The sequence below is a fragment of the Esox lucius genome, chromosome 1 (assembly GCF_011004845.1).
Source record: "Esox lucius isolate fEsoLuc1 chromosome 1, fEsoLuc1.pri, whole genome shotgun sequence".
NCBI lineage: Eukaryota > Metazoa > Chordata > Actinopteri > Esociformes > Esocidae > Esox > Esox lucius.
In genome coordinates, this window is record NC_047569.1 from 22,461,094 (window position 1) to 22,486,254 (window position 25,161).

At 44.4% G+C, this 25,161-nt stretch overlaps 2 protein-coding genes across 2 annotated transcripts in view; one reads left to right on the forward strand and one right to left on the reverse strand.

The window, feature by feature from the left end:
- Window positions 1–6,326, reverse strand: part of rpa1 (replication protein A1) — a 51,865-nt gene extending 45,539 nt beyond the window's left edge. The window contains exons 1-4 of the mRNA XM_010891754.5: window positions 6,074–6,326; window positions 5,853–5,903; window positions 5,467–5,545; window positions 3,216–3,324 (exon numbers count right to left, since the gene is read on the reverse strand). Coding sequence (XP_010890056.3) covers window positions 3,216–3,324; window positions 5,467–5,545; window positions 5,853–5,903; window positions 6,074–6,106 — 272 coding nt within the window. The 5' untranslated portion in view covers window positions 6,107–6,326. The remainder of the gene's footprint in view (window positions 1–3,215; window positions 3,325–5,466; window positions 5,546–5,852; window positions 5,904–6,073) is intronic.
- A 4,491-nt stretch (window positions 6,327–10,817) lies between these two features.
- Window positions 10,818–23,922, forward strand: wdr81 (WD repeat domain 81). The gene is made up of 11 exons (XM_034291183.1): window positions 10,818–11,210; window positions 11,410–14,972; window positions 15,058–15,165; window positions 15,326–15,528; window positions 15,667–15,848; window positions 18,025–18,190; window positions 18,344–18,509; window positions 18,618–19,469; window positions 21,021–21,166; window positions 21,490–21,672; window positions 23,010–23,922. Exons 1-11 carry the CDS (start codon window positions 10,858–10,860, stop codon window positions 23,334–23,336), a joined length of 6,249 nt encoding a protein of 2,082 aa, XP_034147074.1. The 5' UTR covers window positions 10,818–10,857; the 3' UTR covers window positions 23,337–23,922.
- The last annotated feature ends 1,239 nt before the right edge of the window (window positions 23,923–25,161 follow it).

The window sequence follows — 25,161 nt, forward strand, 5'->3', positions numbered from 1 at the left end:
TAAGTGCAAGTGTGCTCTGCCCGTTGGTTCGTTTAAAGTGGAATAAACAACATTTTACCAACATGAGACATTTTTCAAGCAATTAACACAGCCCATACAACACTGCAGTGTGTAGTGTTCAAATATCGAGCAAATAAATCACCTGAGCAATGGAATAGTTCTCAGGACATTTGGGGAAAGTGTCAGATTTTAAGCAAATTACTGCATTTTCAATTATCTGCATACTAGTAGTGGGCTTAATCCAACGTCACAACAAAGCTTTATTAATGTTTCCCAACAGACCACAATTAGCTGCAAACTTAACACAACTCCTAGAAAAGCTATATTGCACAGTCATTATATTGCCATCGTGGTCAAGCCAGCAGGTTAGATTAACTGTACCTAGTACTGACAAAATGAGGCACAATCTGTTTTAATTGTTTGTTATTTTAGGTTGTTTATTAAGCTTGCCGGGTGTATAACGCATCGCCAATTAAGAGCATTAGTTAACACCAGGGGTTTTCAAAGTGTAAGGCATGAAAGCAATTGGTCGGCAGTAAAGCCCAAATCAAGCTGTTCTCTAACAATGAATACATATCATACCAATGGTTAACATACATTTCAATGTTGTTAGTCACCACAGTGGAATGATGACTTGGCAACGGGCTTGTAACAGTAGCTGTTGACTACTAGATATTACGGGTCTGTCTAGTTTTGTTATTAGCATGGTGACTATAAAAAAAAAGGTAAGAACAGCCTAGTACGTTATTATGTATAGCTTCAATATAGGAACTGTAGCAGTCGTACAGGCAAAGATTCATCAGGAAGCAGGCATACAGGAATGGGTAAAAGGTTGATTCATCAGCTGATAATAAATGCAGCCAACAATGCTTAAATATTTACAAAGTTACTGTACAAATCTTACTCTCTGTATATTAAAAATTTGCTTCAGAAGAAAATGTCTCCAATAGGGCAAAATTGGAGAACGAAATTGAAGAAAAAGATTGTGTAGAAAATGCAGAGAGGAAGTGCGTAGCAGAATCCTGGCTAGAGCCTATTCACCACAGGTTATTGTGTTCTTTTCACTGGCTTGCTACAAAAACTGATAATTTCAATCAAGGATCAATAGCTTATTTTGAAATGCAGTTAATTACATGTTATCACAAAGCATGCGTTAAGTCCGGGAAAACCGCAGCTGAAAGAACCGTGGTAATTATCAAACAACAGATTGTTGTTATGGCTTTTAATGTGGTTGTCAATGAACAGCAGGTGATGCCCCTCGCAATGTTTAAAACGCTGGGACGAGTCATTCCAATTTCTCTCCTATTGAACAATCTGACTCCAGTATTTTCATTGTCATATACAGTGGATATAAAAAGTCTACACACCCCTGTTAAAATGGCAGGTTCTTGTGATGTAAAAGAATGAGACAAAGATAAATGTCAGAACGTTTCCACCTTTTATATGACCTAGAACGTGAACAATTCAATTGAAAAAAATGGATGCATAAGTGCATAAACGAATACTTTGTTGAAGCACCTTTTGATTTTATTACAGCACTCAGTCTTTTTAGGTAGGAGTCTATTAGCATGGCACATCTTGACATGGCAATATTTGCCCACTCTTCTTCACAAAAGCACTCCAAATCTGTCAGATTGTGAGGACATCTCCTCTGCACAGCCCTCTTCAGATCACCCCACAGATGTTCAATTGGATTCAGGTGCGGTCTCTGGCTGGGCTATTCCAAAACATTAATCTTCTTCTGGTGAAGCCATGCTTTTGTGGATTTGGATGTGTGCTTTGCGTCGTTGTCGTGCTGAAAGGTGAACTTCCTCTTCAGCTTTCTAAAGGACGCCTGAAGGTTTTGTGCCAAAATTGCCAGGTATTTGGTACTGTTCATAATTCCCTCCACCATAATTCCCTTTTGAGGGATGTCCAGTTCTTGGTAATGTCTCAGTTGTGCCATATTTTCTCCACCTGATGACTGTCTTCACTGTGTTCCATGGTATATCTAATGCTTTAGAAATTATTTTGTATCCTTCTCCTGACTGATATCTTTCAACAATGAGATCTCTCTGATGCTTTGGAAGCTCTCTGCAGACCATGGCTTTTGCTCTGAGATGCAACTAAGAAAATGTCAGGATAATCCTAGTAGAACAGCTGAACTTTATTTGTGATTAATCAGAGTCACTTTAAATGATGGCAGGTGTGTAATTAATGATATTTAACATGAGTGGTTAATTCTGAACACAGCCACATCCCCAGTTATAAGAAGGTGTGCACACTTGTGCAACCAGGTTATTGTAAAGTTTTTATTTTTCCCCCTCGAAGATATCAGTTTGTTTTTCAATTGAATTTTTCACATTATAGGTCACATTACAGGTGGAAAAAGTTCTGACATTATTTATCTTGGTCTCATTCTTTTACATCACAAAAACCTGGCATTTTAACAGGGGCGTGTAGACTTTTTAAATCCACTGTAGAAGACTTAATGTGTTTCGGGTAATTTGTCGACCAATACATATAAAATATTATAAGGTTATTCAGTCTTGGAAAATGACTACATTGAGGGGGGTTGTCTTGTTCTCTGAAGTTAGGCCCCCTGTCACAGACTTTGAAAACCCCTGGTCTAGACAGTTATTCTGCAAACTATGTTTCTTCTCATCGTCACAAAAACATCTGATAGCGAACTCAAGTTAAGTCGTTGGCACTGTCGCACATGAAAACAAACCAACGCAGGGTTTTGTTTGTTGTGTTAGTACCATGAAGGCTCATTGTTAATGTCGTCTTTGACGCTCTTCTAAACATTTACAACCGAATGTACAACAAATGTGGACACAATTGTTTTTGCAATTTTGACAGAAAATAGAACATGTACATTGCACAGTAACAACTATAGCTAATATGTTATATATCGAACATGTCTTAGTTGTTACAGAGCTGTTCATTGCCGCTTTTCGCAGTACCAGAGCTATAAGTGTGTCATAACAAAGGGGTTAAATACATCAAGCACTACAACCACTTTTCCATTGTTTATTTGTAGTAAATAAATAAATCCAGCTTTGATATTATGCAATACTTAGCATAGATCAGTGACAATCTGTTGTATTTTGTTTGACCCATGTGGTCATTTCATATGCGCTGTCAGTTCCACTTCAGAATGCTTCGGCATGTAAAACAAAAATTCCCGAACGAAACAAATGCAACACCATTTAGCAGAAAGGGAAACATCATACCGTCCATCCTTGAGAACATTAGTCACATGCCTCTTCAGCTGACAGACACAATTTGGCGCCAATCGGTTGTCCTCAGCCATAGGGTTGAGCTGGGTAGACAGCATGAATGCTACAAGAATAGAGAGGAGACATGTTAGACGAGTCCAACAGGAACATCGGCAGGGCACGGTTTACGGCAATATAATTAACTTTTCCCCCAAACTCAAAATCACACCCCAGACAGGATCAAACAGGCGGCCCTAGTTCGCAGTAAAAAAGGAAGAGAGCTACAGCCCTGTTTCATTTGGGATGAGGATAGATTTAGATTTGTATTTATTCAAGACCATGTATGTTTCACAACACTTCTTAAACCCCTGCAAATTAAAAAGGAAGAAATTGATTCTTAATGGGTTTTCACCTCTTTGATGAATTCCAGCTCCCTATTGCTTTCAGAGAATCCTGACTACCTCCTGCTGGTCGCCCCGAGGCAAACAAAAACATGTGGCGCACTCCAGTGCCCTTGGTACTCTGGCCAGCTATTTAACCTAATCTTTTTTTGGGTGAAGCGAGAAACGGTTTCCTTCATCCTGTTGCCTTTGACGTCAACCTACTGGGATGTAGTGAATGTGCATTGTTGGCAGATATGGTAGCAAATAGCCTAAAAAGGAAGGCATCTGACAAGGAACCAAAGTTGTTAGATGAAATCTCAGAGATGACATGGTAAAAGCCCTAGTATTTGAGTAGGACAGTTAACCCTAATACCATCTTTAAGTCCCTCTGGACGGATACATGAATCTGATAAATTACTAGACTAAAATGTTAAAATGTAATCTTATGTCTATCAACTGCTTCCACTAAACACAGCCGTTTTGGCTAACTTAGACAGCACATTAGTCAACAGGTTGAAAGCGTTCCCTTAATGCAAACTGTACACTGGCACAGTCTGCAATGGTCGGTCACAAGTGGCAATAGTGGCACTGTCAAACCAGAAAAGACATGCATACCATGTCACGCATGTGCCGACTTGAGCTCCATGTCAACAAAACCACCTGCGTTCATCCATGTCATTTCATGGATAACTGAGGACGGACAGTCATTCTACTTAGACAGTCACATTCTAAAAAAAATGAGGTAATTGCCGGAAAAGTTTAAAAATGTCAGATAAGAAATCTTCAACAGTATTAATCACTTCAACAGTATTAACAAGAAAAACAAAAAAAAACATAAAAGATATTTTTCTATTGTTTATTCATTCTAAATGATGAGCACAATCTTAAAGTGTAGAAGAAATATATACACCTGTAGACTTTTTTCCATTATGCGTTTATCCACTTTGGATGAAATAACCACATAGCTGTTCTTTGTAACTGCTAAATAGACTATTACAAAGACTGAAGATTTGTAGCCCAGTCTTCTTTATAGCACTTCAATTGTCACATTCACTTTCTTGCAGGCACTGCCTACTTCAAGTTCCACAAAACATTTTGATAGGATAGAGAACTTTGCATTCCATAACCCTCCATTTCTTAATTTCAAGATATTCTGTTGCAGTTTTGCTTGTATGTTCTGGATTATTGTCCTATGCAAGATCCAAGTTCAGCTTTTGACCTTATTTTCCACAATACGTAGAATATGGAATTCATGGTTGACTCAAAGATGGCATGATCATGAAACATGGTATCTGGCAACCATATCATTGTTAAAGGCTTAACAAAAGCATGGTATTTTGTTTTAGGTGAAAACAGCATCAAACTTAAAAATAATATTTTTTTCACTGCCCAACCGTTGACTCACTAACTGCTATTGGTGAGATAAATGACGACATTGACTTAAGGACAATTAAGTGTCTGGTAGAATACAGAATACATGGTTGACTAAATTATAGCATGGTCAGTAAAACATGGCATCCTGTATTGACAGTAAGCAATGCCACCTTTAATCTGTCCTGAGCATATTGTTCCAAGAATTTTGGTCTTCACCCAGGTGTTGTCTGGCAAACGTCAGTCCTATCTTTCACATCTATTACTGATATATCTGCTGGAAATAAACATTTGAAAAACAAACCCAATTGTGATAGTAAACTGTATTATTACTGAGTTTTCCCATTGAAAGAAAACACTAACATACACTGATGCCATGACCCATTACATCTTCAATATGCTGCCAACACAACTTGGAAGAAAAGCTGTCATGTGTTACTGCCTCTTGCCAAAGCACCAAGTGTATTTTCAGAGGTGGCGAAATTGTACTGTGTATTAGAAGTTTTACTCACAGGACATCGAGTACTGTCCATCACTCATCATCAGACGATATCGGGCGGGTCCATTACCTCCATCAATTTTACGGATGTTCTGAAATAATATGAAAACACTGAAATAAAATGCATGTCTTCAAATGTTAGTCGACCAAATCTGCATTACTACTTCGGAGAATATTTTCCAAATCTAATGTGATGTCTATGAAACATAGATACGAATACCTATGTATATACACTATTCTAGTAGTAAGCTAACTTATACATCAAAAGAATATATTCAACGACTAGCCCTGCTTGCAAGTAAGGCAGACAACGAGTTACAGTACTAGTGTAGTGCAGTCAAGTTAGATAGATAGCTACTGTGGTTAGCTAATTACTTCGACACATCTATTCATACTCACAACTAATTGAAGAATGGGGTTGTGTACATCATTAGAGCCTTTGGTTAGAGCCTGTTGAAAGACCACATAGCACCAGTTTGAGACAGATTAAAAAATATCTGAACACCGTGGCTAGATACCTAGCAGCTAGCTCAAAAAAGCCTCCAGCACTACTACAACAACACCAACGCCACCACCACCACAGTTAGAGCTAGTCCTACGCCCAGGACATCTTGTATTACCTCTATCGCTCCCTCTGTCAGTGTTTTAGTCATGTTGAAGACGAACGTAGGGGGATAATTAAGTCGTTTTTTGCGAAGTTGGATGTGCCAATATTACTTTCACAGTCACAGCGTTTCGTCCAGGTTGTTGGGTCTGTGGCGCCAAATACGTCCGGGAACGCGCGAAATGTTCATAATGTTCTCAACGTCATCGCGTAACATTATGCTCCGCTTCCGGGTACTCTCAAAGCGTTCTGCTCTAGAATTAACCACCAAACCCGTTAACATGGTCATGTTGCGTCACACTATTAGTCAGCCAATTATCAGTAAAAGTCAGGGTAATATTTCGAGCAACGGTGGTTTTCTATCTTCCCAAAAGTATCTCTGTCAAAAACCAGCTGTTACGATTAAACCATTTTGGCAACCAAAAAATAACAAAAAATTTGTGGATTCTTTTGATCAAAAGTTTGTGATGCACACAAGCTTCAGATTAACTAAATGTGAACTGAGCGTTTAGAGCTGGCTCACCGAAAAAACTCAAATGTAACGAGGTTCTTGGAATACCTATCACCATCGCACACAACTGTAACGTCACAAAATTGCGATGGTTTCGTGAGTGGAACATGATTGGTCAGTAAACTATGCCGATTAAACCAATTAACACCTTCTGCAAATGTGGACGGAATTGCCTGGAAGTGACATTATCCACCAGTTTCACTTTGGAACATTTGCGAGTATCCTTCCGTGTGTTCATTGTTTGGTGTTTCATGTAAATAAATAATACTTCAATCAACAAATAAGGTTCCAAAAATTAGCTAATGATTTTACACTAAACGTGGACGTCTCAAATGGTTCCAAAGTCTCAAATGTTAATTGACTTTCTAATTCAACAAATTGTATATGTTACATGGGTGTGGAACTCCAACACACTTCAAAAAGTATCACATGAGCGCGTTCGGAAATAGAGAAGGGGTCACGTGAGTCTGGATTAAACAACATGGCTCCTGTCAGAGAATCAAACAGAAACATGTCGTTTCAATGCTTCTTTACTGGCTAGCCAATTCACTCAAGTTGGTTCTGAAAGATTAAAACCATTGGGCACCTGTTCAAATTTAAAATCGTAATTGATTTTGGACGCAGAATGGAGCTCGACGTTCTGTAAACTACTGACTGTTACTGGTATGTAAGGAGCACATACAAGCTATTTTGACTAGCTTGTAGCAGCTAACATTGTTAATGTCTCATTGCGCGTTGTCTTTTTTATGTAGACAACTAGCGAGTGCATCGTTGAATATCTTTCATTGCATTATATGTTTTATGACGTTTCCTCCGACACTCAGATTTATAGAAGATCCACATTTCGGCTAGTTAATTTAATCAATTACAGTATAGTACCAAGCTTAAATACGCTATAACACTTTCTGGGTAATTATATCTATCATCCCAGTTAATCTTCATACTTGAGAGGCCATGTTAACATTCCTTCATGTTGCACTGAGCTTTCATTTGTTGTCGTCTGGTTAATAAGGTGTCTGTATCTATTTCCTTGAAAAGCCCCTGGAGTGGCGGTAACGTTCGGCGAGTCATGTGAGCCAAGTTTAGGCTATATAGACAGTACTGTACAGTTGGAAAAAGACAGTCATGTGTATTTCATAACCGCTCCTAAATGCTTGCTAGCTATTATCACTCATTTCAGATAGAAGTACCACGCCTGTACAAGATCAGTTGATCAAGTTGGTTATGTGCAAAATGGCCGAGTTTTTTTTATAGGCATATTAATTATTTATATATAAAATGTCAGCAATCTATGGTTACGTTTAGGTTCATGTACAGTGACTGGTGTACTGTAAACGTCCTTCCAGGTATTCTGGACATTTCCGCTATGGATCTGATTGTATGCTAACGGTGACGTTATAGTGTGTCACAGTGAAATTCTTCCCAGGTCAATAGAGGTAATCCTCAACAGTAAAGAGGTTTATATAACTCCACTAACACAATGGAAATATCATGGCAACTGTTTGTGTTCTCCTCATTGACTCCCAGCGAAATTTGCCAACATTTAGGCTATTATTTCATACTTGGTCGAGTATAATGTTTGTATGAATGTCAATCCAAATATTTGTTAAAGTCATTGTCAACAATCCACTGCATTACAGCTAAAACAACTTACTATACCCACCAATTTCTTTATACTTGCTTTGCTACCAGCTGATTTGAATGTCTTGTAGCCATTAGCAGTACTCTTCTCAGTTTGAAAATTATTATTTCAACAAGTTATATGGCAAAAACTTTGAAATATCTCAAATTGGACTTCAGTAATTCTATTGTGGGCATGTTTTCATAATTAAATAAAAATGTAATGAATATTAACTTTTTTAGATCAGAGGTTTTGACTGTGAGCCAATTACAACATGTGTTTTCTCCCATGGGCAGTATGGTATTCCGCATTCTATTGTGTTGCAATGACCTCTCTACCTCACCTATAACTGCATTTCTTTTCACATAATTCTGTTCAGAGGTGCAAATGTTTCCTGTAGGTGACGCCCAGCTGTTGTATTGTTCGTTGTTTTGTATAGATTGCTGCTGTCATCTTGAGCAGGTCTCCCTTGAATAATATATTATAAAGGGCTTCTTTATGGTTCTGTAAAGTGTTAATATTATACAAAAAAGGAAGGAAAATAAATCTGACATAGTTTTGAAATATCACTATAGCATAATGTTTGTAATCCAAACATCTGGGTGAGCTGTTGGCGATATAATTTGAAATGGCAAGCTGCATTGTTCTTGTTTTGAACAACCAGTCCTTTGTGTTTGACTTAACAGAAAAGCAAGCAATGTTAATGCGAATCCAACCCCGAGGATGAGGACCTTTAACATGGCAGGGTGTGATATGTACTGAAAGCATATGCTGAGAAAAGAAGTTTGCAAATTATTTTACTTAGTTACAGTTTATTTGTTGAAATCAGTCAATGCTCACTAACAGGGCCTAACAAATCTGCACACAATTTGAGAGGGATATGCTTTTTGTGTGTATTGAAAGTTGTTGGCATCTTTTATTCCAGGTCATGTAACATGGGACCAGCACTTGACATCCTATGTTAATTCTGTATATAAAATGGACATTTGCCTACATGTGCCTGTGATATATTTACATTTTAATTAAGGGGAATTTGATTTGAAATTCTGCATCCCTACATTATCATAGTTTTCCTCCCACAATGGCTGGGCCAAATGTTCAAAACCTTCATTCATACGTTTCTGTTGAAGGCAACCATCAAAACACTATCTTAAAGAGCTTGAACAACCTTTTGCACAGAATCGTGGATACTTTTTAAGCTACCTCCAGAGATTTTCCTGCATATAAAACTCAAAGGCGGCCACCTTCCCAAAATCGAGCGCCGCATCGGTGTGTCCGCATGTATAAAACATAAGTTTGCGCTCATTCGCTAAATTGCCTACCAGCGATATACTTCAGCGAATGTGACCCTAGGAGGAAACTTTTGTCATATTGGCAGTGTTGCCAGGTGAATAGGTTTCCCCAACAATTGGTCTATTTTTTATGGGCTTGGGTGGGTAGATTTACAAATAGGCTTGTATAGAAGATGTAGTGTTTGCGCCGATTTCACAGTTCACCGTCAATCATGTGGCAACATTGCATACGGGACCTTACACGTCCTGATGTCTCGGAGATGAGTAACGTCGGAAAATCAAGTGAAACCTATTTGACACCCAAGCATGTCAAAATATTGTAATAAAACTTAACGCCTAGACTACATTCAGTCCCCATAACATTTGTTAACGTCTCAGATAACGTATAGTAGATTATTTTTCAGTAGAGTTCGCTAGACATACAAAGATGACTGGTGAAAAGACGATTAGATTAGGCTATTGTCCCTATCAACATTTTATATGCATTTTACAGTGTAAAAATATACATTTAAACTATTTAAGTCACTAACAATATACATATTTGAACGTGTAGACGCTGTATGAGCGCGTGTAGCATAGCCAAGTAGCCTACAGTTGAAGGAAGTCGAGAGAGGAGGATAAATGTGGCGTCAAGGCAAGGATGGGGGAAAAACAACGCAACAGGCTGTAATATATAGGCCTACAGCTCTGATTACTTTTTTAATGCAAGTCAAATTAACATGAATATAGTATAACAGCGAAATTGGACAACAATAATAGTGACTGTGATTAATTATAAATCTTGATGAGTGATTTTATATTTTTATGTGGTTCCTAGATCTTCTAATAAACATAGTTTGATGCTCAATGGCAAAATGTTTTCGGGTGGCTCAACACACGAGGGTCAAATCCTACATTATAAGAATAAAAATGTAACCAATTATCAAATATGTAACATGTCAATATGTAAAGAATTTATTTATTGCTTGTTTTTTGGTTGCTATTGTATTAGGGTGAACAATGTAGTGTGCATTTGCTGCTCAAGTGGATGTGGACAACAGGACAAATGTAACATTATAATGTGGGGGAGTTCTTCATAGCCTCTTTTGTAGCTATGAAGAGCTTTCTGCGCTGATTTCTATTATATATTTAAATGTATTTGTAATAAATAAATAAAAGCAAATTACAGGTCACCTATTATACTCCAGTAGCATTTTGTAATTTTGTTGTTTAAATTATTCATCAAAAAAGTGTTTGTCTTCACAGGCAATATTGTTTGAGCCAACCCCACATTCCATGGAACGTTGAGTGAGGGGCTTCCTCTGTGTAAGGAGGGGCCCAGGAGAAGACCGCGTGTCCCTCCTGTCTGTCAGTCGGCCCTGGGTGAGTGAGTGACCATGGAGTGGTTAGTGTCTGCTGTAGAGAAGGACCTCGGGGTGGACCGGCGTCAGATGGGTCCAGGGCCCCGGCCTCAAGAGCTGGTAGCCCTGGTGCCCACCCGCTGGGTGATGGGTCTGAGGGAGAGGAGGGTCACTCTCTGCGCCCGTTTGGAGAGCACTAGCGAGACTGAGATTCGCACCTACCTCCAGCGCTCCCTGGTGAAGCTGCCTCCTGGCTGGACCCGAGTCTGCATCCAAGGCCTGAGGAAGGGCAAACTCAGCTACAGGCTGGCCAGGGAGCCTGGCTGCCAACTAGACCCACACGATTCTTTCATGAAGACCATGCAAGGGGTTTCACAGTGTAATTTCAGGTAATGTTCTAGTCTCTTTCGCGTTTTGTCACCTCTGATTTGGTAACTAAATTATCCAGTATTTTAAGCAAATAGTAGTTAAAATGTAAAACCTCTCATGGATAAGTGTTGTTCTGAAAATGTCATGATTTTGTGAATCTGTGTAATAAAACATGGCTGTGATATGGTGTCGTACTTATCTGTTGTGGTCCTTCCACAGGAACCTGTGGCGCGAGGCTCATCGCAGCCATGTGCAGCCCTATGCAGGGGCTACAGAGCTGATGCATGTGGCTGCCATAGATGCTGTGCGCCAAGCACTGCAGAAGCTCTTCTGCTCCACTCTCGTCTCCATCCCCGTGTCGCCATCAATCTCCCCAGCAAGAGACAAAGAAAAAGACAACCCATTCTCCCCAAGCGGCTCCTTCTCTCATCACCCCACAGACCATCTGTGTCCCAACATCCTCCCTGCTGAATGCCTGCTGGAGTCAGCAGAGATCCTCTACGTGGTTCTCCCGTACACCCAGTACTCACTCCATGACATCGTTACCTACAGCCCAGCCAAGCTGGCCAACAGCCATGCCAAAGTGCTGTTCATCATCTATCAGTTACTGATTGCTTTGAAGGCCTGTCAGGCATCAGGGTTGTCCTGTGGAGAGCTGTCCCTGCAGGACATTGCGGTGGATGAGCAGCTCTGCAGCCGCCTCAAGGTCAGCCTGGCCCACTACGAAGAGCTAGGGGAGGACAGAGAGGCTGCGGAGCAAGTGCCCAGAAGCGTGGCATTGAGGGACAATGGCCCGGGTGTGAACAGTGACTGTGAAGAGAGCCTCTGCAAGAGTTGTTTCCATGAGCTCAAGACTCTGGCCCTGGACTGGGTCCATGGGAGAGTCAGCAACTTCCGCTATCTGATGGAGCTCAACAGGTTGGCTGGTCGGCGAGAGGGAGACCCTAACTATCACCCGGTCCTGCCCTGGGTGGTAGACTTCACTGTGCCGTACGGGAGGTTCCGGGACCTCCGGCGATCCAAGTTCAGACTGAATAAAGGAGACAAGCAGCTGGACTTCACCTATGAGATGACCAAAGAGGCCCTGGCGGCAGCAGTGGCTAATGGCAGTGGAGCGGGCAGTGTCTTTGGGGACTTGGGTCTGGGCGGGTCTGTTGGCGCCGGTGCGTCAGGGCAGTCTGAACACCTGCACGTGCCCCATCACATCTCCGATGTGTTGTCAGACATCACCTACTACGTCTACAGGGCCCGGCAGACCCCTAGATCAGTGCTGTGCAGCCACGTCAGGTCCCAGTGGGAACCCAATGAGTACCCGGCCAGTATGGAGCGCATCCAGAGCTGGACGCCCGATGAGTGCATCCCAGAGTTCTACACGGACCCCTCCATATTCCGCTCCATTCACCCCGACATGCCGGACCTAGAAGTTCCCCCATGGTGCAAAACCTATGAGGATTTTATCGAGGTCCACAGGCGCCTCCTGGAGAGCCGAGAGGTGTCTCAACAGCTGCACTACTGGATCGACCTGACATTCGGATACAAACTGTCCGGTAAAGAAGCCGTCAAGGCCAAGAATGTGTGCCTGCACCTGGTCGACAACCATAGTCACCTGACCAGCTACGGGGTTGTCCAGCTGTTCGACCAGCCACACCCGCCCCGCCTGGCCCCTTACCAGTACCCTCCGCCTGAACCCCCCCTCCTGGTTCCTGCCACACCCGCTGGGCCCTCTCTACACATTCCACCTCTAGACCCAATGGCGAACGCTGTGGACGGAATGGTTCCGGAGGCCACTGGGTGTGAGTCCAGTGGCTGGACCACTGTGGACCGAGATGAGGAGCTAGAACAAGGCATGGAGGCTCTGGACTCACTCAGTGGAGGGACCTCCGCTACCACCGCCACTGCGTCTGTCCCTCTGCCCCTTATTGGCACACCGGGGTCCGGGGGGAAGACTGGGCCAGAACAGCCAGCCATGGTGGTGTCCCAGTCCCCCGGCTCTTTCCCCGGTGAGGGGGCAGCGGGTAATGTCGCCAGCACCCTGGGCTCTGGCGTACGCAGTGCAATGTTACAGAGAGGAGGCACCATGAGCAAGAAGCATGGGGAGGGGAGTTTGAGTGCCCCGTCAGAAGACCTCAAGATCAATCTTCCTGAGGGCTTCTGTCCCCTTCAACCTCTGGAAGAGCTGGAGAAACTGAACAACTTCCTGGTGAAGAGCCTGCATGCACAAGTATGGCACCAGTCAGACTCGAGCAAGGACAAGCAAGGAGCATTGGAATGTCTGCCCTCTTTAACGGACCTCTACCAGAGGGACATGCAGGCTCTGGGTGTACTCATAGCAGAGATCTTCTACTCCTCTAAACTGCGGGGTGTTAAACCAGGCACCCCTCTGAGGGAGCGCTTCCAGGGTGTGATCAAGCTGTGTTCTGCCAACCTGCGTGATGTCCCGCTGCCCCTGCATCACGCTCTGGAGACACTGCTAAACCTACGCCGGCACTCCTCAAAAGCCCATTTTGAAGAAACGATGTGTCCTCGGCCTCTTCTTTTCAAGTATGACCCTGTTTTCGAGGGTCTCCCACCTCCAAACCCCTGTCAGTTACTCAGCCCCATCCTCTCTCCGTTACCTTTCCCCACTTATTTCCCAGCCCTCCATGATTTCATATACTCATACCATTCCAATATGGAAGCCACCTGCACCCTCCAGGGCCGTGATGTGGTCTTTCACCTATGGCAACAGCTGGAGAAACTGTTACAGGGAGTTATCACAGCAGAAGGGCTGGAGATCCTCCTACCCTTTGTGTTGGCACTTATGCTGGAGGAGTCCACTGCTGTGTATGCTGCCTGGTACCTCTTTGAGCCTATTTCTAGGGTGTTGGGGCCAAGAAACGCTGCCAAGTACCTCCTGAAGCCTCTGGTCAGTGTATATGAGAACCCGCGGTGCCTTAGAGGCCGCTTCTACCTATACACAGACTGCTTTGTTCTGCAGCTGATTGTCAGACTGGGCCTGCAGGCTTTCCTATCCAGCCTCCTGCCACACGTGCTACAGATCATCACTGGCTTTGAGAGCTGCAGCTCAGGCTCCGGGCCCCAGTGGGAGGTCAGCAAAGGTCTGAGGGGCGGGGCGTGTGACCTGGGCGAGGAGGAAGAGGAGGACTACCAGGAGGGCAGGCCGTCCTCTGGATCTGTGAGCGGGAAGGTGGGGGCGGGCAGTGGTGGTGCTGGGGGTGTAGGTGTCGGGGGAGACCCGGGGCTGGTGGATTATTCGTCAGGCATCAGCCTCAACGACCAGGTGTTCCTGTCTGAGGGCGAGGACTTCCAGAACGGCTTCTACGTCAACAACGGGGCAGGGGGAGCCTCCGGGGTGAAACAGCCCAGCCAGAACTCCGCCGCGGCCGTGGGCAAAGAACAGGACCAGGAGTCTTTGAGTGTGGGGAAACTGAGCGACAAGAGCAGTGCCAGCGAGGTCTCCATTGGGGACGCCGACTCCACAAGGGACAGAGCCAGCCTGAAGTCCGCTGACAGCAGCCAAGACCTGAAGCAGGCCAGCGAAGAGGAGGGAGGGGAGCTGGAGGAGGAGGAGGAGGAGACTGAGACTGAGGAGAGGGCGGCGGGAGACGACGGGCCCGGCCTGGGGATGACTCTGTCTGGGAGCACTGAGGAGACTGTGGCCACCCTGGAGGGGGACTTTGTGAACGGTGTGGAGCTGGAAGACACAGGGCGGAAAGACATGGGGGAGGAGGAGGATGACCCATCAGAGGACTCGGGGCAGAAAGAGCACAAGATCCTTCTAGGTGACGTTCTCCTCGTCTCACATGTCTGTAGTCACTCTTTCTCGTTCATTCGTGTTTACTGTGGATCACTGGTTTCTCCCTACAGACACGGTCTGCAAGACCGTTAGATGGCTGTCTGCCAAGCTTGGACCGACGGTGACCTCTCGATATTTGGCCAGAAATCTGTTGCGGCTGCTCACCACCTGCTACATTGGTGAGTAATGGGCTGTTGGCAACAAAAGGACAGTGCTTTCAAATACTACTTTTACTATCATTCCATTGTCTTGGTGGGACGTCTTACGTTTGGAAAGGGAAGCCGTTATGCCCAAGTGTTACTGAGTTGGTGCGTACTCTGGTTCCCCTTGTTTCACCAGGCCCTGAGAAACACCAGTTTGTGGCTCTTGTGGTGTCTGAGGAGAACGGCCTGGAGAGTGTTGGCCTGGGCAGTGTGTATGAAAGGAAGCCTGTGGTCGGAGACCAGACTGCAGGGCCGGTTCTGGACTGTCTCATCTACATTGCACACCTTTACGGAGAGCCTGTACTCACCTACCAATACCTCCCCTACATCGGATACTTGGTACTACCTTTTATTTCCGTCCCTGTTGACTCCCATTTTCCTACATATTCTACTGCTTATGACCAGGGTTGATTGCCTATAGTTGATTGGTCCGTTCTCCTTCTGAGGGTTGTAACCCTGAGTGGTCTTCCCCTCCAGGTGTCTCCGCCGGTGTCGTGTCGTCTGAACACCCGGAAGGAGGCAGGTCTGCTGGGAGCCGTGGTTCTGACCCAGAAGATTATAGTGTTCTTGTCTGACTCCACCTTAATGGACATGCTAATGAAAATCAACCAGGATGTCCTGCTGCCTCTTTTAGACCTGCTCACCTCACCCAGGATGGGGTAAACCTAACAACTCAAAAAACACACACTGTTAACTTAAACATATGTTGGGCCCTATCATTTCTGCTTCAAGGACGGAATCCAGACACACAATTCAACTAAATAATTTAATACTAAATTAAGTATTCAGTAGCTATCAAGTATATTTTTTTAAAATAAAAATATGATTCTAATATAGACCTGTAATATTAGTGATAATTCCAATGCGTTTTGCCTACGCGATGCGCTGTTCCCTTGACTCTACGTTAACAGCAGAGTTTGTTTGAGTTGCTGATTTTGCTGCGGTGTGGGCAGAGGCTGATATTCCAAACAAATGCTCACGTATTGCAGGCACAGGAGCTCCTCCGTCAGGTCTGTCTGCCTGGTGATGCGCTGGTGGTCTCATCATAACCCCAGTCCACACCGTGCACCGCGGAGCAGGAGGGTTTAGGGTCGTCAAATATTGTTTGGATTAACAGTTGGGTGGGCTTGCGGATGGGGGCCGCGGATGGGGGCCGCGGATGGGGGCCGCGGATGGGGGCCGCGGATGGGGCTGCGTAAGGAGTCGGCCGTGAAGAGCCAATGTCTCATACTGACTGAGTGACTGACTGACCCTTATTTAATAGTGTACTGGTTAGAGACATGGACTGCCAGGAGAGTGTCTGGTGTTCGATCCTCGCCATGGACAGAACTAAATATGCATTACGATTTGTTCGGGATAGACTTCACTGGCTGCAAGCTTCAGTAGCTGCTTTATAGTAAGCCTAAAATAAAATTGTCCACGGTTATATTGCGACTCTTTCTGGTAAATTTTTCAAGTACGCGTCCATGCATGCTTTTTGGGGTATTATGGACCACAACCCCTTGTGCAGTAAAAGTGGTGGGGCTTCCACGATTCTCTTGTCTTTTCGCTTGACGAAGAAGTCAGTTATCATCACCTATATTGATAGTTATTGTATCAATGTTGTTCACGAATGAAAGAAACTAATGTTGTTGTACCATGAAATGGCTTTGGCAGTGTAAAGTTAATCTTCAGTCTCGCTAGTAATTGCTCAATTCTTATGACTCTTCCAAGTAGTAAGTAGATACTAGTAAGCCTATTACTGGCTACTAAAAGCCATACAGTTCATAGATGCTCTTTGAGGTGGAAGTAAACTTAATAAGAAACGTTAGTCAGTTTAACACAATGATTAATGATGTTACGATAAATATTCCAACTTGATGTGATGTTAATGCGTGAAAAAATGTCGAGACGCGTACTATATACAAAACAGTACTTCACCATCATCCGCGAAATACGTATATGTAGTACATTGTATGTAGTATGCGATTTGAGATAAAGCCAATGCTTTCAATTTCCTGATAGTTCACATAGCGTGGTGATTAGCTATTCAACTGTTATTGTGTGGACAAATGTCTGCAGTAATAGAGTAAAAGTACACTTGAGTTCCATTAATGAACATTCTGTTGCCCATGTTATTTCAGGAAAAATGTAATGGCTGGGGTAGATGTTACATTTCGAGACGATACAGCGTGTGGTTTTGTGGGAACATCCCTAACCTTCAATATTTTGAACCCAGTTCAATTCCCCTCTCAGATGTTCTTATTTTTGTCTCTCAGAAAAATGTCAACAACGTTCATCCTTTCTAATCATGGGCTGGCTTAACTAGGCTTGCCTGGTTCCTTTTCTGGTTTTTCAATAATCTGTGAGAACTGGAAAACTCAGTCATATTAGGCCTCTCAAAATAAGCTGACTGGCTTCACATTTTCTGGTCTGGCTGTTGCCAGTGTATATAAATAATTGTATCTAGTTCAACTATATAGATCTCTTTATATATATATATATGTATTGACTGTTGCCGATGGCTTATTTTAAATCACGGTCCTGTGTGGGTGGAAAACCAGCTGACCTGTGCACTACTACAGCCTGGGGTGTTTATACGGAGGTGTGATACTAAAAACGGAATCCCCAAAAAATCACATGTATATCATGAAATTTGGGGGGGGGGAATAAAACTGAATATTTCATCAGATTTTATAGAGCTCTTCAAATGCAGTGAACGTTAATTCCCCCCAAATTTTAACCCAGTGTTATCTGCAAGACATCAAATCACATTGAGCTCCACCGAAACATTGTGTATAATGTGGAAGGCGTTGTATTGATGAAAGGTGCTGCCGCTGTCTGTTCTGTTCTCAGGTTCCCCAGCGGAGTGCAAACACGTTCAGCTGTGTGTCTGAAGACCCTCAGTCTCATGGCTCTCATCTGTCTGCGTATCGGCAGGGAGATGGTGCTGCAACACATGGCTGACACCCTGCAACGCTTCTTCGCTGTCTTCTCTCTGCTGCACTGCCTACAGGGACAGGTAAACACTGGACTCCAGACACTTCAGCTCAAATGTATGGTTGTATGATGTTACTACATTACCGTGTCTGTTATTGTGTGAATGTGTAGTTGGTGTTTGTGTGTTGAAGTTATTTTGGTCTTGTATGCTGTGTCACTGTCCTGGTTGGTGCAGATGGAGACTGCCCCCCGCAGGGAAGTGGGAGAATGCACCTTGATGGATGTGTGTATGCCAGAGGGGTCGGCGGTGACGTGTGAGCTGGGGGTTCTGGAGGAGCTGCAAGCCGTCTTTAACGCTGAGATGGCCTACGCCTCATATATTCCCTTCTACTGCCTTGTAGGTAAGGGAGAACGACACACCCACATCATTCTCAAAATCTGAAATCCTACATGACCTAGTCATGACACTTGAGCTATGTCAAAGCATTGTGGTCCTGTTGTCCTCCCAGGTGATGTGGCGATACGTAAGCTGGTTACCAACCACGAGCTGGTTTGGAGGTTGGCCCAGACCTACCACTCTAAGGTGAGCCCTGGCAGTCCCGATGCCAACCCCCCAGCAGGCTCCAAGGAAAGGGTAGAGATGCCCCCCACAACCATGGCCCCCTCCCCTGGCATGGGACGCCATGTGGGCCGCAGCCCCTTCCCTGCCCCCTACAACACTTCCACCCCCCTGGGGTCGGACACCCTCCCCGAGTCGGGTACCTTTGGCAGCCACCTGGTGGGCAACCGCATCCAGGTGGCCCGGGACTCTGAGCCGGGGGCTGGGAGCCCCAACCTGGGCTCGTTAGACAACTGGGGCCATCCCCGGCCCGGTCACGCCCAGTCTGTCATCCCGGCTGCCTCCACCTTCACTGCTCCCTCCCTGGGCCCGTCCTCCTTCTCCTCCTCCTCCTGGGTGGTGGGTCCTACCCCTGAGGACAGCGCTCTCAAACAGGAGCTCCCTCGCAGCGGTCGATCTCTGCAGGGCAACTGGCTGGCCTACTGGCAATACGAGATCGGCCTCAACCAGCAGGACCCCCACTTCCACTTCCACCAGATCCGCCTGCAGAGCTTCCTGGGTCACTCGGGGACCGCCAAGTGTTTAGCGCCGCTGGCTGGGGAGGACTACTTCCTGTCTGGCAGTAAGGACAAGACGGTGAAGCTTTGGCCCCTCTATAACCACGGCGACGGGACGCAGGAGGTGGAGCCCCGGCTGACCTACACGGAACACAAGAAGTCTGTGTTTTACGTTGGCCAGCTGGAGGCTCTGCAGGAGGTGGTCAGCTGTGATGGCACGGTTCACCTCTGGGACCAGTTCACAGGTCAGTGGGAATTGACACTTGTTCCATTCAGTTGCATTCCTGCATTTGCTGTAGGGCTGACCCCATTCAGTCCATTAGGCTGTAGTCTTTTGCTGGATTCAGCTTTCTTTTGTTGTTGTTGTTGAGCAGTCTCATGGCCCCGCAACACCTGTCTGATTCCTTTCTGTCTCTGTTGAATGCTCCATTGCTGAGCTCTCTTGGCTGTGTACTCACGTGGTCGCGTCACGACAGATGGCTTAGTCCATCACTCCCAAAACAAATGTGCTAGTGACATTTTATGAGGTTATATTATGTTAGCCCAGTGGTGTAAAACTAATGACAGTGTTCATGACATGTTTTTTGAATGGGTGTTTTTATTTAGGCCTGTCATCCTCTTTCTATATCCGCTTTTTAGTTTTGCAGACATGAACTTGAGTGCTATTTCAGAAACATTTTGCCTACTTACTAATGTAAATGTACTATTTTATTCTAATTTGACCTACTTCAGACTAAATGTCTAAGAAATCTGTAGTATGGAAGCATTCCATTACATTAGCGAGCGATGCAGAAAATGTTTATTGCAAACTCTGTAGAAAGCAGTTTGCTTACGACTTGAAAACAGTAAGTTAGCCTGCTTTCTTTTTCATTACCGAGGCCTGGTAAATGCAGTCTCTTGTGTTAGATACAAAACAAATAGATGACAATGGATATAGATTTGGAAAAGTTAGCGAATAACATACGCTAGGATGTAAGTTTGTTGGTCGGGTATGCAGGGTTTTGTTAATGAGGCAAGAGGAAGTATGAGGGGACGTGAATCACAGTCAGATGTGCTGGTATATAATTCTGCCATATTTGCCTGGACAAGACTCTATTTACACTTCAGTGTTAAGAATAGCTTTATTTTTCTGTTCAATGTCGATTTGAATCAAATGCAGTGTCTTGTAGCTGTATAGGCAATGTTATGGTGGCTTTTTTAATTTTTAATTATGCACCATTTGTCTTGATGAAAAGTCTAACATTTATTTGCTTTTTATTTTATACCTTATGGAATTTGTACATTTTTGCAATAGGCCTTTCTGAGAGACAGTCTTTATGTGTGAAGCTTAGGCTTTGGCTGTGCTAGGTCTTGTTTAGAATTTTTATGAGAATAAATCCAATAGAAATGCCTTCCCTTGTTGTTGCAATCAAATAAAAGTAGAGTCCTTTGTTATAGAAAGAGAATTTAAGAAACATTCCTGTCTCTGTAGAACACTGATGTGGTACAGGTGTGTTCTCCAACATGCTGACCTTGGTCATCTCCAAAAGGGCATTTTCCCACAGTCACTGTCAGCAGGTCTCAGACTATAGACTAGTCTCCAGCTTGAGTGATTTAAACGACGCCCTCTGCTGGTCATCACGAGAAACACCAGGAGTTACATGGTGGAACATGCATTTATGAAAAAAGGATGTTTTAAGTCAGTCAAGTCCAACGGATTGTTTTGTCTTACTCGTGTGTGTGTGTGTGTGTGTGTATGTGTGTGTTTGTGTGTGATATCGGGTAAATAAATGCTGAGGAATCTCTCCTCTCTCCAGGTAAACCGATCCGCTCTTATGAGGCTCTGGATGGGAAAAACCCGATCACGGCGGTGACCACTATGCCCGCCCCTCACTGTAGCGTGGTGTTTGGGAGTGCGGACTCTGTCCTCCGCTTCATAGACCCACGCAAACCAGGCCTGCAGGTACCTATCAAACCAGAGAGTAACGGGCCTGTTACTCCCCCCTTCAGTTCCTCTGTCCTTTATGTTGCCCTGGTCAGTTTGTCCTATGGAGGGGATAGTTGTGTAGGTCACTTGGTAAGAGCGTGGTGCTTTATATACCAGGGTTCTGGATTCACTTCCAAAGGGGGCCATTATGAAAAATGGATGCACTAGCTGTAAGTTGCTCCGGATAAGAGCATCTGCTAACTGACTTAAATGGTAATGGATACTGTCCAAAAAAAAACGTTTTTGCATATTTTTAGCCTCTGATTGACTGCTTTCACCCGCTTGTGTCCAAAACGCAGCATGAGTTCCGGCTGGCATACAACAATGTGAGCGCGGGCCTCATTCGTTATCTGGCGGTCAGCCCTGGGGGCCGCACTGTGGCGGCAGGCTTCTCCTCCGGCCTCATCGTCCTTCTGGATGCCCGGACAGGCCTCGTGCTGAGGGGCTGGCCCGCTCACGAGGGAGATATCCTGCAAATGAAGGTGGGTGTGTGTGCTGGTGTTTTCATAGTTACTGATGCTAGGGCAGAAATCCAGACTAATTTCCCCCTTGGATAATAATGTTTTTATTTTACTGTGGGTAGTTATTGCGTTTTACCACTGGCGTAAACAAAGACCATAGAGGTGTAAAGTGAACCTTGTCTCATAGCCCTGACTCCCCCCCCCTCCCTACTCTCCCACACAGTCAGCTATTGGCCAGCGGGCTTTTGGTTGCGTAATGGGCCTTCTCCCATCATGGTTCTGACCTCTACACATGCTGGCTGTATCTGAAAGGACTCTATTCTCTATAAAGTACAGTGGTTTTGACCACAGCTCAGTAATTGGATGATCCAGATTGCACTCATGCCCTTTAGGGCCTTTTCAGATATGGGATTCACTTCTCTGCCTCAGGTTCCTGGAGCATTTGAGGAAATTCTTCAAAATAAGTGGTACTTTCAAAAGACCTGAAAGTAAGAGTTTTGGTTTCTGAGCACACTGCTTTAGGGAGCCAGATAGCTGACACCTGGAAAACGGGCGACTTGACGGCCCTGTCTCATTACCGAGTCCTGGATCTCTGCCGGACCAGGATTAGCTTCAGTCAGGGTTGCCTTTCCATTATGCTTCGAGGTGCGGATCACATTACTTTCCCCAGTGTCTGGATCATGCGTCAGTGTGTGAAAGCTCCATGAATTCACTATGTAGGGAATATGATGCAATTTCAGACCCAGACACTTTCTCTGGCCAGTCAGTCCACATGTTTCTCTCTCAGGGGAGTATGTGGAACTGTTGAATGTTCAGCAGTCAGTCGGGTGATTAAAAACAGCGTTGAGGCAGTTTTGCAGCCAAGTCTTTTATTCTGCTGTTCTATATTGGTGGTTGTGGCTGGGTAGAATGTAATGTGAGAACAGTGGGAGTTGTACCCTGAGGGGTTGTAGTTTGTTCAGAAGCAGTCAACAAAGAACTAGAGCTGAGCAAACTTTATTTAACCCTGATTGATGGGGTCAAGGATTGTATCTCTGGCTTGAGGCACAAGTTCAGGTAAATATGGACATGAGTTACTCATTAGAAAGGCTTCAGTGAGTCTCACTGGTCCATCCAGATATGACCCAGACTCCCCGTTGCTGTAATACAGTATGTATGGATTTGTCTGTACACTCATGTTTGACATGCTGTTTTGGCGGGAAATGGTGCCACTCAAATGGTTGCATCGTGACTTCCAATACCACAGATGGTAGTAATGTCCTGACAGAGAATACGAAACGGTGTTCTCTGCCGACCAGTTTCGATCGGGTTAGCGTTGGTGCGTTTGTTCTGACTTGGTTCTCTGGTGGGTTTTGCAGGCAGCTGAGGGAAATCTGGTCATCAGTTCGTCCACTGACCACACCCTGACTGTGTGGAAGGACTTGGAGCACAAGCCTCTCCAGCAGTACAAGTCTCCATCAGACCCCGTCCACGCCTTCGACCTGTATGGGGCAGAGATCGTGGCGGGCACCGTGGCCAACAAAATCGGGGTGTACTCCATGATGGACATCTCTGCTGGCCCCGCCAGCAGCACCAAGCTAAGCTCTGAGAACTTCCGTGGGACCCTCACCAGCCTGGCTGTGCTTCCCACCAAGAGACTCCTGCTGCTGGGTTCAGAGAATGGGGCCATCAGGCTCCTAGCTTAGGCATAACATATAACACACTGGCTCGGCTAGGTGTAGAACCTGTCTGTATTCTGAGCCTCTTTCAGCTTCTTGTGTGGGTCCAAGGCAAGTTGCAGGGTCCTTAAAACAGTGTTTTATATTGGAGAGAGCACTACTACAGTAATAAGGAGCCTCAAACTCAGAGGACTTTAGACTTCTGATCTGCTGTAGTCAACTAGGTGAAGTTAAGACGCTTTGTTATATGACTCATTTTTGGATAGATCTACCATGAGTGGCAATGAAAAGAAGTTTTAGCATTCATCTATAAATCCTGTATTGCAAAATAATACATTCCTTGTCTAGGTCAATATTACATTTGAAAGAATTGTGTAGAAGAACTGCTCAACAAGGTGGAGCCTAATGTGTTTCTGATGTAGTGTTTGCACTTTCCAAATAGATGCATACCTGTCATACCAACCAATACCAAAAATATTTTCATCTCATGTTCCCACACCTAGAATCATCATCATTATATTAGATTGGACTTTGCTTTTGATGCACTGAATAACTATGCAGTATTTGTGTGCGTGCGTGCGTGCGTGCGTGCGTGTGTGTGTGTGTGTGTGTGTGTGTGTGTGTGTGTGTGTGTGTGGGGGGGGGGGGGGGGGGCACTTTTTAAAAAGTCTGTTTGCCATGTCTTTCTAAAGAAATGTTTTCTGTAGCCTTTCTAAATGTAACATTTAATGTATGGTCACAATGGACACCCTTAAAGGCCCCATCAGGTCTTTGTATACTTATTTGAACGATACTAGTGTCTGATTTATCACTTCTGTGAAAATGACATCTTTTGGTCCTTTTTCTCTTGATGCATAATCTGACGGTGTAGGCGTTAGGGGAAAACCAAGGCACTGACATGCACAGATCTGATTGGCTTGTGGCGTAGTGGTTGGTTTAGGACACGACAACAAACCTGTTGGGACCTTGAGTAGTGCCCATTTAGGTCTGTGGATGGGTGAGTCTGCTAAATGATGAAAATGTACATTTGGGGCTAAAATGGAGTCAATGTAGGGCCCAGATACTGAATAGAGAGAGTTTGTACAATGAGAATGATGATCCTGTAAGCGTCACATTCTCCTCCATACCGGTTTCCAAGTAGTCATTCACACTTCCTGGTTGTATAAACCCATTAAAATGTCCAGAAATGCTTTTTGACACCACAGAATGGTTCCTGAATGTGTGTTAGTTTGGCTCTGTTTTGCTTGTTTGTAGCGCATCTTTTCCTAATGTAGTGTTGGAGGCTCTCCTGAACACAGGGTCTTCATACATTTCTCTTGCCTATTGAAATCAGTTCACTAGGAATGGCTATGGAGGAGAATATGTTGCTACTGAGTTTCAGACCAACACTGCCCTGGCTCAGCTCTAAACGGTACTGTATATGATTGAACTCTATACACTGTACCATTTATGGCTGTTCCCAGTCTATATAATGTACAATATGATTGGTCAAATCCTACTATAAAACCAGGACCTATATAATCAAGCTACTCTCAGCATTCACATTTAGGATGATTGTAAGTAATGTAATGTCAAATCTGTTGAATTTCTGTTGTCCAAACCATGGTTGCCAAAATATTGACATATATATTTAACTAATATGCCAGTTTGTGATTTCCAGGTAGCATGGAATGAAACCATCAAAGCCAAAACAAAGTTGACCTCTCTATTGTAATGTCTTTGCCATATATGGGATCACAAATTGGCTCGAAAATGACAATTTATTAAAAACATTTTTGGAAATCAACTATATGTATTCTAAGTTTGTAAGGGGAGGCATATGCTACCTTTATCCCATACCTTTAGCCCTACA

Coding starts and splice junctions, on each gene's coding strand:
- wdr81 (XM_034291183.1), top strand. CDS start 10,858: ATGGAGTGGTTAGTGTCTGCTGTAGAGAAGGACCTCGGGGTGGACCGG. Junction 15,529..15,666: donor TCCCCTACATCGGATACTTG/GTACTACCTTTT, acceptor CTTCCCCTCCAG/GTGTCTCCGCCGGTGTCGTG. Junction 18,191..18,343: donor TGCACTGCCTACAGGGACAG/GTAAACACTGGA, acceptor TGGTTGGTGCAG/ATGGAGACTGCCCCCCGCAG.